At 31.7% G+C, this 13,778-nt stretch overlaps 1 protein-coding gene across 1 annotated transcript; it reads right to left on the reverse strand.

Annotated features, from left to right (window-relative positions):
- Nucleotides 1–617: 617 nt before the first annotated feature.
- Nucleotides 618–13,504, reverse strand: LOC130443997 (uncharacterized). The gene is made up of 8 exons (XM_056778943.1): nt 13,190–13,504; nt 11,493–11,555; nt 8,277–8,363; nt 7,222–7,382; nt 5,867–5,975; nt 5,604–5,750; nt 972–1,243; nt 618–919 (listed from the first exon to the last, which is right to left on the reverse strand). The coding sequence occupies exons 1-8, from the start codon at nt 13,365–13,367 to the stop codon at nt 710–712; spliced, it is 1,227 nt and encodes a 408-aa protein (XP_056634921.1). The 5' UTR covers nt 13,368–13,504; the 3' UTR covers nt 618–709.
- Between the last annotated feature and the right edge of the window lie 274 nt (nt 13,505–13,778).

The raw sequence follows: 13,778 nt of genomic DNA on the forward strand, positions 1-13,778 counted from the left end.
ATGACTTGAGTAGATATTAAACAACGCCGTAAAACGTTGAGAATAGTAGAATATTTTATGCATCCATAGAAAAAAGTACTTTTAATGATATCGCTAATAGCAACGAGAAGTTTTTATAAAATTATAAACTTCTATAAATACAAATGACTTAAAAAATATCATGTTTTGATGATTTTTATAAAAGTTGATCATAATTTAGAGAAACTGATATTGAGTGATTTGCAGTAGTGGATGATTAGTCCATCAATAAAAATGCTTTTACAAAATTTCACTGTAGGAAATACCAAACTTGAAATATGTAATTCAGTGTTCAAATTTCGCTCAATATTTCAAAGGACTCTCTCCCAAATTTAATCAATTTATTGCCAAGATCATTTTCAATTGATATATATGCTGAATCTCGTAGTAGGATATGGATCAAGATGTAGTGTTAGCTACTAGTTAAGAAGCACGCACCTAATATATGGCCTTTATGGTAGTCTGATATTACAGTCGGAGATCAAATATGGAAAAGTTTTGATTTCTTACCCCCGTATAGTGAATGGTGACGTATTTACATCAATTTTTGAATCACTCAATGACTGTTATTGCCAAATGTCTAATTTAAACTTGATTATTATTGTTTTTCATAATACCTATATAGCTGCAGGGTTCCAAATTAATTAGGAAAAATAATTTTAACCTTTAAACACAACATTTATTATACATATCAAACGTTACATGGTAATTGCTTGTAAACTAAACACATTCCCAAATTATCCTCAGGAGATTCATCTCTGAGACTGGGCCCGAAATGAACACCAATAACGAAAGGTGTCACCGTACTCTCTATCCTACAAGGACGTTCTCCAGCAGGACAAAGTGACGATCCACAATGACTGATATCACATGTTCCTTGCAATAAATCTTCATCTCCAGGCTGGAAAATATCATGATAAGCTTATATACTTTCATATTGCTAAAAAACTCACAGATAATAAGTCATCTGATTCACATGGCACGGTGATTTTATCTCCACAAGTTTCCATTTGTCCCCCTTCTGAGCTATCAACAAAATCACCTGATCCTAAATCCCCGTCATCGTTTCCATTATTAGCACTAATTCTGAAAGCGTTTTCATGACAAGGTTCGTATACAATACCACACATTTCTTCTTCTTGTCGAATGCATATATTGTAATCTTGGTTAGCTAAATGCCGACCATTTTCGGCGAAATTTAATGTTTGAACAACTCCCGTAGACCCTGAAAATTATCTTATGTAAATCATAATCAAATCAATCTTGATGTTGTACATAGTTTCCCATAAGAAGATACTCAACAGCATAGATTTCCGGAAGCTACCTTAAGTGGTAGGAAAATTATTAATGCAAAAAAAATGTATCAACTAATCGGTTTTGCGATTTCATAGATTATTTCTTTGAAAATATGCTGCTTTTGCTGCGTTGTCTGCTCATAAAGAATTTATGTTCAGAAACTGCAATATGAAACATTAATGGGAAGCTGTCCTTGTAAGCTATAGTCAAAGATATCTGTCGTTTCCAAAATAAGATGTCTAAGATAAATTAAATATTATGGATATGGAATTTGATTCAATTCCAGATATTAAGAACTTTTGAATATACACTTGTGCGTAGAATATATGAATAGGGAAAATTTCTGACTAGATTTCAATTGATTAATTTAATCAGATTTGGACGAAATAAAAATTGTTGTTGCCTTAGATATCTTTACAAAAAATTTATTCATAAAATGCTCCTATTTTTATGATTTTCGTTTATCTTCTGTTTGGAACAATTTGTAACCCAACTCTGAGACCTTTCATCCTGTAAAAGTACTTACACGTGAATGTGGATAAGTTGTCAGGTGTTAATACTTGTTTCATTCACTGTTTACTGTCCAACCTAATATATTCATCTTGTCCTTTAACCTGTGGTCACAGTAATGATCTATTTTATTATATTTGTGATACTAACGTAACATAAAAACAATAATGAAATGTCACGGACTTTGTGAAGGACACTGATGCTCAATACTTTGTTTTCAAAATGGACACAATAAATAAACCAAAGTTTAAAAGTTGTGGTAAAATGGAGAGCATTCTGGATTAAAATAAGGTATTGATGATGTGAATGGAGCATGAGAATCATATTTTTACGTAGAAGCTACTAGAGTAGTCATGTCAAAGATACGGCCCGCGGGCCGCTTCCGGCCCCTGGGCCGTATCAAAAGGTCCGCGATCGCAATGTGCCACGGAATGAAGAATCATGTTTTTTAGAACTTTTAGACTTCATTCGATTACTGTACGGATGTTTTTTAATACTCGTACTCTCAAGTCTATGGCGTTGTAACTAAATTAATCAAAAAACATCAGGGAATATTGTGGGATTTCAAGACTTCAGGAATCATTGGCTTTCAAACATTTAAAAATGGACCATGTCATGCAACCTATAATTAAAATTGTAAATTTTATAAGTAGCAGAGTACTAAATCACCGACAGCTCAGGTAATTTTTACAAGATTTGGACGAAAAGTTTTCTGATGTCGAAGATTAGTTTTAGAAAAATTTTTTGTATTACCCTATTGAAGCTTTTATGTTAAAAAAAGACAAAGCAATTGATTATGGTAATGACTTGTGGATTGATTGTGCCTTTTTAGTAGATTTGAATAAACATTTGGCTGATCTGAATATAAAGTTACAGGATAAAAATCTGATTGTAACTCAAATCGATTCATGTATTCAAGCCTTTGAAACAAAGTTGAGGATGTGGGAAAATCAGGTGATAAATCAAACTTCTCAACTTCTGCAAAATTTGGTTACGGAATTCAACAATCGTTTTGAAAACTTTTACAAAATGAATGAAATGGAATTTTCAATTTTCGACAATCCATTCAATTTCGAAGCTTTACAGGCACCAGTTCATTTGCAAATCCAGTTGATAGATCTTCAATCGGACAGTATTTTGAAAGAAAAATTTAATGAGATTAATGCTCTTACATTTTATACACAATATTTAAAGAGTTTTGATAATTATCCGAAATTAAAAAAGCATGCAACACGCATTCTATGCATGTTTGGTAGCACCTATTTAAGTGAGCAGATGTTTTCCGTCATGAAAATAAATAAGAACAAACATCGCACAAGACTTGCGAATAAACATCTCCAATAAATTTTTAAAATAACTACAACGATTTTGATACCTGACATCAATGAGCTTGTGAAAAACAAGAGATGTCATGTATCTGAATCCTCGACCTCAACATAATTACCTACCACCTTTTATAATTTTGATATGATTTTTAACAACCGTATATTATATACTTATATAATTTAATAAATAAAATGTTATAATAATTCAGTTCTATTTTTTCTATTTTCAGTCTGGCCCGCCTACGAATTCAAAATTTAATATATGGCCCTCTGCAAAATTGAGTTTGACACCTCTGTACTAGAGGTTTTAATCGAAATCCATTATGGGGGTATTCAGACTCACAGTCTACGAAATATCTTGTATTACAAGATGAAAATTTTCCACAGTCTATTTACGTTCCAAAAGTACTTTCGATGCCCTCAGTGAATTTGAGAGTGATACATCTACTCCAGAGCTATTTTCTGAAAATGAACTCAGTGATTTAATATATTAAAATAAAGATCAGAAGTATTGGCCTCAATATTGGAAGAAAAAGAAAACGTTGAAACCTATGGTAACAATTACAGCCTACACAACGTAACGATAAAACGAATTTAATAAAGGAGTTGCTTGTAAGCTGAAACAAAATCATACTTTCACCCTAACATATCAAAATCATTAAGAAATTTTTCAAAGCGCTGGACAAAAACATTTGTATAAATTTTCCAAAATTCAGTATGAGAAAGTTGAAAGTTGGAATATTTGATGGTCTTGTGACTATCGATAGCAGATACAGATTTTATCAAGTCTGTTTCGGATTGTAAAGCCTGGAAAAGATTTGTGTTGGTAGTTGAGTATTTCCTAGACAAAGATTATGAAGAATTTTGCAACATATGCTGACAAACTCAGAGATTCGAGAGAAAATGTGATTACGATATCTCCGCAAGAATCTAGATGACTTTCCAGAGAATTTAAGCAACTACAGTGAGGAACAAGGGAAGCGCCCCAACCAGGATTTAAAAGTAATGAAGGAAAGGTATTAGGGTCAGTGAAATCGTCATATGATAACAGATCACTGCTGGTATTTAAAAAAAGAATGTCCCCTGAAAAATTATGAGATAAAAACTAATAAAAAGCGTTTTATTGGAATATAACATATGTTTAGGACATTCTCCTCTCTATGTACTTCGACTTAATTTTTCAAAACAAAACTCAAATTATAAACATATCTGTTATTTAATTCGAAATTAAGATTTGAAAAAACCATAGTTTATCTCACGAAATAATTTTATAAACTGTGACCATTAACATAATCACTGTGGATTAGTGATTATCGTGAGATGTTTCTTAAGTTATGGTATCTAAATGAATAATCTACGAAAATCACTGGCTAATATAGTAGCATTCAAAACTAACGTTATACGTTCCCTACTTCATTTGCTTGATTGGTATACTTTACATTCAATCATATAAGTTTGTAGGGATGACCAACGTAGTAATTTTTGATCAGATCTACCTAATTTAGTAGAACATTTATTTATATTAGATTTAACAAAGTTAATTAGTGAATTTTCAATTATTTAAGATTTATTATTATTTGAAAAGTATACTTTGTCAAGTTTCTCTCAGTAATTGAATTTGTTAATATCTAAACGTGGCTTTAACAAAATTTATTGATAATTAATTTTTTACGGTTTTAGAAAAAAATATCGTAATCTAAGTTTCGATACAGTTTTTTTTACAAAAATATGCAGTATTACTAGCATTTTATCTGTCTGTAGCAGCGATATATTCTCACGGGAGGTGATATAACGAGCTCGAGTTTTTTACATTTAACACGTTAACGGTAGATCTGCAGAATTGAAAAAAAATTTGGGTATTATTAGGAAAAAATCAATTAAACTAACCAAAATGTGATTTTTCCCTTTGCAAAATTAGATGTTTACAACATTGAAACTTTTACTTATGAATCATATTTTTCATTTCATTAACCAAATCAAATGATAATTTAGAAATAATATAAATTATTGAAATAAAATTATTCATATTTTTTTTTGGTCTATTTTTCAAGGGGACTTCCTTTTATAAATCACGATTTTTGTCAATATCTACCGATTGCTAACGATAAAAAATGCGCTATCGTTTCTAGAGCTGAGAGTGCAAAGGCTTTTTCACTTTTTTTCATGTTGGCAGTCCTTACATTCGAAACATCAAATTTCTGTGTGAAAATATGAAATTTGGATCGAGCAATCGTTCGCATCTACCGTTTTTATGTCCATTTTTTTGTTGGCAGATGATTCACTAAATTTAAGTAGTTATAAAAAGTTTCCAAAATACTCAGGAGAAGCACAGCTATGCCAATGAAAGTTTCACTTTCAAGGTGTTTCTACAAGGATGGTCGCCTGCGCGAAGAAATATGCTAACCGTTTCTGTTAACCAAAGTTAGACAAATTATTTGCATACTATGCTATTACCTTCAAAATATTGTAAACATCCAGCTGGCGCCCTTTGTGAAAAAGGAATTTGTGTTATTTTCACTTCCCAAAGTCTATTTACTGCTTTTCTATTCAGTTTCATACTGATTTTTATATGTTCTTGTATATTCTCGACGTCGAAATAAACTATAAAATAAAATTAAAACACAATTAAAATCGAAATCGAAAAATATTCACGTATTTCCCACCCACAAGGAAAAAAAGACACTAATCAACAGTCTTGATTTCAATAATTTACTTACTGTGCTGTCCACTGTTAAGTCCGCATAAAGTTACATCTCTCGCAGTATTTCCAGTCGACAATAGAAATACATCGTCCTCACACACTCCATTTTTTCTGTTAGGCTGTCCCTGAATTTGAAATATAAATTGGTAAAAAAATTAACTATGAATACAATCATCCATAAAATAGATAAAATGTCCTCTAAAATGGAAACGGCTCCTTCCAAATTATTGTGAAAATCCTCATGGAACTTATTATGAAGAAGTGTATGATCCCATTATGTAAAATAGGATGACAAGTGTAAGAAAAAATACCTCATCATTGTTCAAGGTTTGTACTAGGATGAATATCCGTTTGAAAATACACAGAAAGTCCCTTGCAAGATTAAATAATGAAAAAAATACTTAAAAAATATTAATTTTTTAAATCTTTATCAATATATTAAAAAAAAACTATAAAATAAAACTAATTTTAAAACAGAAGAGACCTAAAATCAAGAACATTTAGAAGCATGAAAATATTTACATATATATTTCGCCACTCATAGATTAGTTCGATGCTTATTGTGACTAGATGAGTAGAAATAAAAATTCAAGAGCTTGTAAGACGAGGGTGGTTCAAGAGTCGAGCGACTTTTCGATGAGAAAGTCTTATTTTCCAACATAAAATCCTTTTCACTCCGTACATCAGTCAGTTTCTATTTTTTCTAGCAATCCAAAAATAAAATCGAAACTTTCGCAGAATAAGGGTTTGTCTCTACTATCCTTTATTTGTTATGTGAAAGAGCTTTCCATCAAGCCATTTTTTTGAGGTTGCGAATAGAAAGTGATCGTAGAGAGTCAGATCAGGTGAATGTGGTAGATAACGTCGATCGATTATTTTCCACCAAATGCCGTTCAGCATCAAAACAAGTCAGGAAGCAGCATAATATTACTCAGTTTTCGTTTCTTCTTTTTCTAAATAACCAACAAATATAACACATTTAGATCTTACAGTGGTCATGACCCCGGACAAAAAATTGTTTTTGCTTTCTTGTGAGCATATTCCTCGGATAATGTCCATGGTATCAACTCAATTTTCATTTCTTGATGTAGTTTCAGTTAATGTGATTTGTCGACAGAAAAATTAGTTGGATTGAGTTTGGAAATAGTCAAATATTCGTTTGAATTGTTGATACAGATAGCTCCATCATATTTAACCTTTCATGCAAACTAGTGAACAATATCAATACAACTTTGACTGTTTCGCTTTGACATAGTTTACCTCAAAGAATATACTACAAAACCGCACACTTCCAGAATCAAAAAAAATTGGAAATATATTGGAAAATATGCTGTAAAAAATAAAAAATTTTCTGTTGTTTTTTATACTAACCAAATTAAAGTGTATAAAATCCAAACGTATCTGAGCAATGTCGTCGTCCATCTTTTTTACCGTCAATAAACAAGAAGACATGCCTTTTGTCAGATCAGGAAAATCAGGATTGACGAAATAAGTGATGTTGTTGAAAATTGCATTGTCGCATGTAGCGGTAACTGAAAAAATAGATTCATCAACTTCCACTAACTATATAACAATTATATTATAACATTTAAATGTAAATAAATAACATTTATTGTATTTAATGATATTTAATAATAAAATACCGTTTCTTTAGTAGGTGAACTATTTCATATAAATAGATAATTTTTCATTAACTCATAGGTCTACATTAAATGAATGATCCAAAGAGATCAGAGATAGTGGATGTTAAACAAAGTCAATTTTTTGTATAATTGTCAAACCCCTAGAATTCACAGGTGTCCTTCAAGTGAAAAATTCAAAAACCTCTGCTCCAGGGTTGTATATCAGAAGAAGTTACACGCCTGAATTAGTGCCTTCAACATCAAAACTGGATAAATGAAAAGTTGCAGACACTTCTCTTTCAGATGAAACCAGAGTCGTTGAAGAAAAAGCTTCCAGATTTGTATAAAGGTGGAACTTTAACGTTTTTGAGAAATATATGAACATTACAAATCTACTTTAAATGGTGGAAAATTTGTTGATTTGGTTTTGTAACTAGTAGTTACTGTTTGTTTTTCATTCTACAGTCTTTCCATTATTATTTTGTGTGATATTTAGAAACAAACAATACCAAGTATATAATGTAACAGCCTGCATATTTACTGGAACCAGCTGTAATTCAATGTTTATCCACGCGTAACACGTGGTCAAGAAAATATGGAGGAAAAAATAGAATGAAGAACTACTAACAAAAAATCAAGCTATTTCTTCAATATGATCAATATTTAAAATAAGGACAGCTGTAGCGAGGGAATATTTTTTAAAGAGAGTGATAATCATCTAAAAAGATTGGACTTTGAATGCGTGTGGTTATGTCAAAAATGCAAAAAAGTGATTATAATCCTAGAATTAACTTACACACTTACATACGCAGCAAACTCCAAATCCATAAGCACATGAACCAAAGGATACTCCACTTTTCATTTTACATTCGTATGTATTCATGCAAACTCCTGAAAAAGATTTTATTCGATGTATTATAACGTTTCAAGGTATGTTTTGTGGGTATTAGTTTATTATTGGTACGCCACGCTAAAGCAACGTATTGTTGTTTCATACTTAAAACAATATAAATTAATGTGGTGAATATATATTTAATTCCTTTGACTTCAGTTTTAAACAATAACATCCAAAAACTATAAATCGATCTATCCTAATCACTTATTTTACTATTTCCATAAATTACTTTGAAATAATAAATAATAGAAGGCTCCTTTTTAATTACGTGTTGAGCTTTTCCAATATTCATAGAGTTCAAGATCACAGGATTGTTGTTATTAAAACCATCATTGATATTTAAGCTGTTGTATTGTACCATGAAAATTACTGTCCAAAACGCATAATGTCTCTGATAACTATGATCGAAAAAGACATTGATGAAAATCTTCTAATTTGACCAAACTCGATTTCCTTTTTTCAGGATTCGCTCTTTTTGTCGTTTGGATTAGGTAAGATTAGTTCTCGATGCCACAATTGTTTAGGTCTTTTGGTGAAAGCTCATTAATTTCCAAAAAGATGTACAAGGACGATATAATAAGCTCGTATCATTGTAAATAAAACTCAGTTGTCCAGTTTAGTTTATTTGCGTGAGATGATTTCATCGTTCGAGGGAGATTTCTTTCCACCATCTATATCTTTAAGTTTGGAAACTAGAAATATATAGCATATATTCATGAATATATGCTACTTCTCTTCGAATCAACCCAATGTGTTGGTATAATATTCGCCATGGATTGTTTGGAGGTATTATACTGAGTGTATCTCAAAAAATGATCGTCTCGACTGCTTTTGCTGACAAATCCATATTGGCCCTCTCTAACGCGGATTAACTCCGAGAAACAGATTGTTATGACTAATGTTTGCTTTCTGATGTGTTGAAGGTTGAGATTTGTTCACGGTTAAGAGACAATGCAAAAACTCGTCCATATTGCGGTCGAACCACATCAAATACTCCTGCTTAGTTGACAAACAATTGTGTTTGTGGTTGACTGCGGGCAAAACGGGTATCTATCTTGAGGAAAGCATTCTCATTATCAAGTGATCATCCACAATTCACGAGGTAATTTGATATCAATGGCTGCCAAGCACAAACCAAATTATGCAAAATTTTGATAGGAGACAAATGATAGATTCCTGTTAAAGGCGGCAGTGTTTATTACAGTGAAACCTCTCTAACTCGAAACTCAAGGGACAAGCAATCTATTTCGAGTAAGGGAGACTTCGATATAAAGTGGTGAAATAAATTTACTTCGAGTTACAGAGGTTAACAATTTTAAATTAATTTTCTTCTTGTCGATCAAAAAATTTTACACAATTTAATTGGAAAAATGGGTTATTTTTCTTTGAGATTTTGATTTAATAGATGATATTATCGATGCTATGTAGAGATGAAAAAATATTATCACCAATTTCTTCTGATCTCTTTAAATACGTTCTCAATGTATCAAGGGCACGTTTCGCATCATGACTTGTCACAGAGTGTAGTGTGTAACTCGTCCTGTCATCAGAATCTTCCTTGTCTTCATTTCGTACACTTGTAATAATGTCAGAATTTGTATAGTCCGTATGCAGAAATGCCATCATCAAAATTAACAAACTCATCGAAAGTCATAGGTTGTTGAATATTGAAGTGCGCAGTAACTAGAGACAATTACAATCAGTTTCAGACTCTAATTCTAAAGAGGTGACATCTGCAAAGCCTGCTTTTTTGAAGCAAATGGCGATAGTAAAATTATAATAAACAGTAAAATTTTTCGCTTTTGTTGCTTCATTTGTTTTTGGAGAGACAATAAGCCATTCAGTGAACAATTCGATCGTTATCCATGCTTGCATTGGCGGCTAATAGCACGGTAACTCTTTCCTTGCTGTGCTTTCCACCAAAACATGATTCAGTCTTAAAAGTTAACGTGCTGTCAGATTGACACATATAGAATATATCTAAAATTACATAAAAGGAGCACGCGAATCTGTACATTTATTTTATTGTAACATAATTTTTAAAAAGTTATCGAATCTAGCTGATCGGCATTTAAAATGTCATCAAAGTCATATTCTCTTATTATGGTTTGCAGTTTTAGCTTCCAATCGTCACGTGTCATTGTTTACATCGGCATTCTCACCGTAGACTTGACGAAAAACAATGCCGTGCCTCTGCTTAAACTTCTGCAGCCAGCCGTTACTAGCTCTAAAACTGTTACAGCATAAATCTTTTGCATATTGTTCAGCTTTCTCGCACAAGATTGGTCCTAAAATTCTGGAATTTTTACCGACACACTGCTCAAACCATTTCAACGTAGCTTCTTCAACATTTGAATGATCAGCCTCTCTCTTTCTTTTATGACTTCCAGTCACCTTCGTGAATCGAGATAAAATTTCGTCTTTATTTTTCAAAATCGTTGACAATGAGCTCCTAGGAAAGCCAAAGACTTTTGCTATGTCTTGGTTATTCTTTTCACTTCGATCCACAGCTTCAATAACCTTTACTTTATCAGAAATGCTCACACATTTCAGTTTTCTCTTAGCACCTGCCAAGACGGTAATCGAAATGTTAATACCGACGCCAACTCATACGTACGTATATTTATATGTCTTTTTCTACGCCCAAGTAGCATGCTATGAATGGGCGTAGAAAAAGTGTTGTAGTTGCAAGAGTTGTAAACCCATTACTCACTGATGAAATTTATGAACGAAGCCGCGTAATAAGTTACTTACAACTCTTGGTACGTAATATACTATTACATTTTCGCAATTCGGGTGATCGTCGTTTCGAGTTATAGGCTAAATTTTATTATTAGGGCTAAATATTGAAAAATAAAGGACTTTGTCGGTCGATCAGACTTCGAGTTACAGAGGTTGTGATTTTACAATGAGTTTTTCGAGTTTTCGAGAGGATTTCGCACAGGACAAAATTTTTTTTCGAGTTGGAGAGGTTTTCGAGTTAGAGAGGCTCCATTGTATTAATTACTATCATCAAAATAGTACATATTAGTCTTCTGTAATAATTTTTGTTTCAACTAACCATGTATATCAAAATATAATGGAATTATTACTATAGTAGGTTTAATTAGTCAAACTAACCTTACCTTTGCGTCGACCATCATTGGCATTGCATTCTTCCTCTACGGGCACAGGAAAAAAATTCAACACTGAAAAAAGGTAACAGAAATATGAATTTTTTGGATATATGGGGCAGGGTCATGCAAAGTGAATACCCCGCAAAGCAAATTCCCATTACTCCAGAATGGTTCGTTTGCTATGCAACACGCCATCTTTGTCATGTTTATCCATCCATCATGGCATAACACGCAAAAAACAGTAGGGCGACAGTCGAGTCGAGAGAATTTGTGTTTTCGTAAATAAAAAATTCAAGTCTAATTTTTCATATATTATTTATTTTTATATTTTTATGAGTTGGTTAACATATCAAAGTGGGTTTTTTTTATTTGACAAAGATTTTAATATATGTCAATCTCAAAACAAAATATATTTTTACTTAGTAAGGAATTTTTCTACATAACGCGTAACAGCTGCACCACACGGTTCTAAACACTCGCCTAAGGTTAATAACATGTCAGTGTATTCAAAACTTCGGTACATTTTGATTAACAATATCTAATTTAACAAATAACACGGTTTTGGAAATCTAATTATTATTGACTCAACGTCATAACTATCAATTAATGACAGTTTTCCTTGGCAAACTTAGAGAAAATGTTATTACCGTGTAAAATTCAAACTAAAATAATTATGGTTACTCAGCTATTGGGAACAAACAACAGAACCGCAATATATGAACATCAAATTGTTGTTTGTATCATACTAAGGCCTCCAATAGCTCGTTTTATCGATGGGGTGTCATTTACTCGACAAAAAAAATTCATGTCACACAATAACTAATAACTTTATTTTGCTTAATAAATCTAATATTGAAAAAGTTATGTTCAATACTACTTGGTACGAACCGTGTAACTAGCGCCCTTTATGAGAGTCAGACATAAAACAAATTCATTGAATCTATCAGCTTCCAAGATAAATTCGTATAAAATTTCAATACAATGTTGCCAGTAGTGGCGGCAAAAGAGTTTCCCTCTGCACAATTATTGTTGCTGTCAATAATTGTAGGAATAATTTTATTGTGGTTTTTAATACTATTCATAGGTTGACAAAAAATAATTTGCTACTAAGTACTTAACACAGTTACTTTATGGACTTCAGAATAAAATACTCATTTATTTCAAAGAGTTATCAAGAAAATAAAAACCTTCAACATTCTATGCTGAAGAGAACCATAACTAAAAAAACTGTATTGATATATCAAAATATGAAAAACTACACACATTTTTCAAACAAAAATCGGAAAAATATGTTTCCAAAACAGTCAAAAGCATTAACTTCGAAAAAATTTAATGGTTTCTGAAAGATAAAGGTAAACAGATATCTACGTCATTTTCAAAATGTACCATCCTCTTTCTCATTAAAGAGGAAAGTCACAATTAATCCAATTTAATTTTTTTAGAAATTATTGGTAATATGGAGTAGATTTGTTTATAATATAATTAGTCGTTTTTTATCAACTGATTTGTTCACTTCATTTGGACGATTGTTCATTTTTTAATTCAAATTGAAATCATTTTTAGTATATTTAACCATTTTTTAACCAGCTTAGTTAACCATTTTCGGTTACTACTACTTATATGAAAAAAATGAATTCCAAATGCTTGAAAAATAGTAAAGATTTCGCTTTTTATAATATTGCCGCTGTAATATGTTGGAAACATACCCCTGGGCAATCTAGAAGTATCCCCATGGACGAATTTATTTTTAAGCAACTTCGTATCATGTTCATATTCACTATTAACTTCACGCCATATATCTGTTCTTAACTTAGGCACTGTCAATACAAAATTATTATAAATCCAAAAAGATAGAAAACAAAACCAAAACTTCACTTCGTTCATATCTCTGACTAGACGAAATATTTAACTAACGAGACTGGACGTTCATGGTAGAAGTATGTCTCTGTCACTATCAAGTCTGGTCAATAACTTAAAAACAACTTCGCCTTACTCTTTGTGTTAATAAAGATAACCAGGTCAACAGGTTTGGGTCAGTATTAATTTTATATTCGCAATCAATTGAGTTCCGAAGTTTGAAAACAAACTAACAATTGGAAAATATAAAGGATGTTTAGAAATTTTCATTCCAAACGTAAACTACAGGCACTAGATGTAATTTTATGCGCATCCCTCAAAATTTACGTCGATAGATTCCTTTCCAAGAAATATTTCATAGCATTATTAACAACCAGAAAGTGAAATGAATTATTTCATATTATTGAAAGAGATAGTAATGGATAATGAAGGTTAACC

Source organism: Diorhabda sublineata, chromosome 5, assembly GCF_026230105.1.
Source record: "Diorhabda sublineata isolate icDioSubl1.1 chromosome 5, icDioSubl1.1, whole genome shotgun sequence".
Lineage (NCBI taxonomy): Eukaryota > Metazoa > Arthropoda > Insecta > Coleoptera > Chrysomelidae > Diorhabda > Diorhabda sublineata.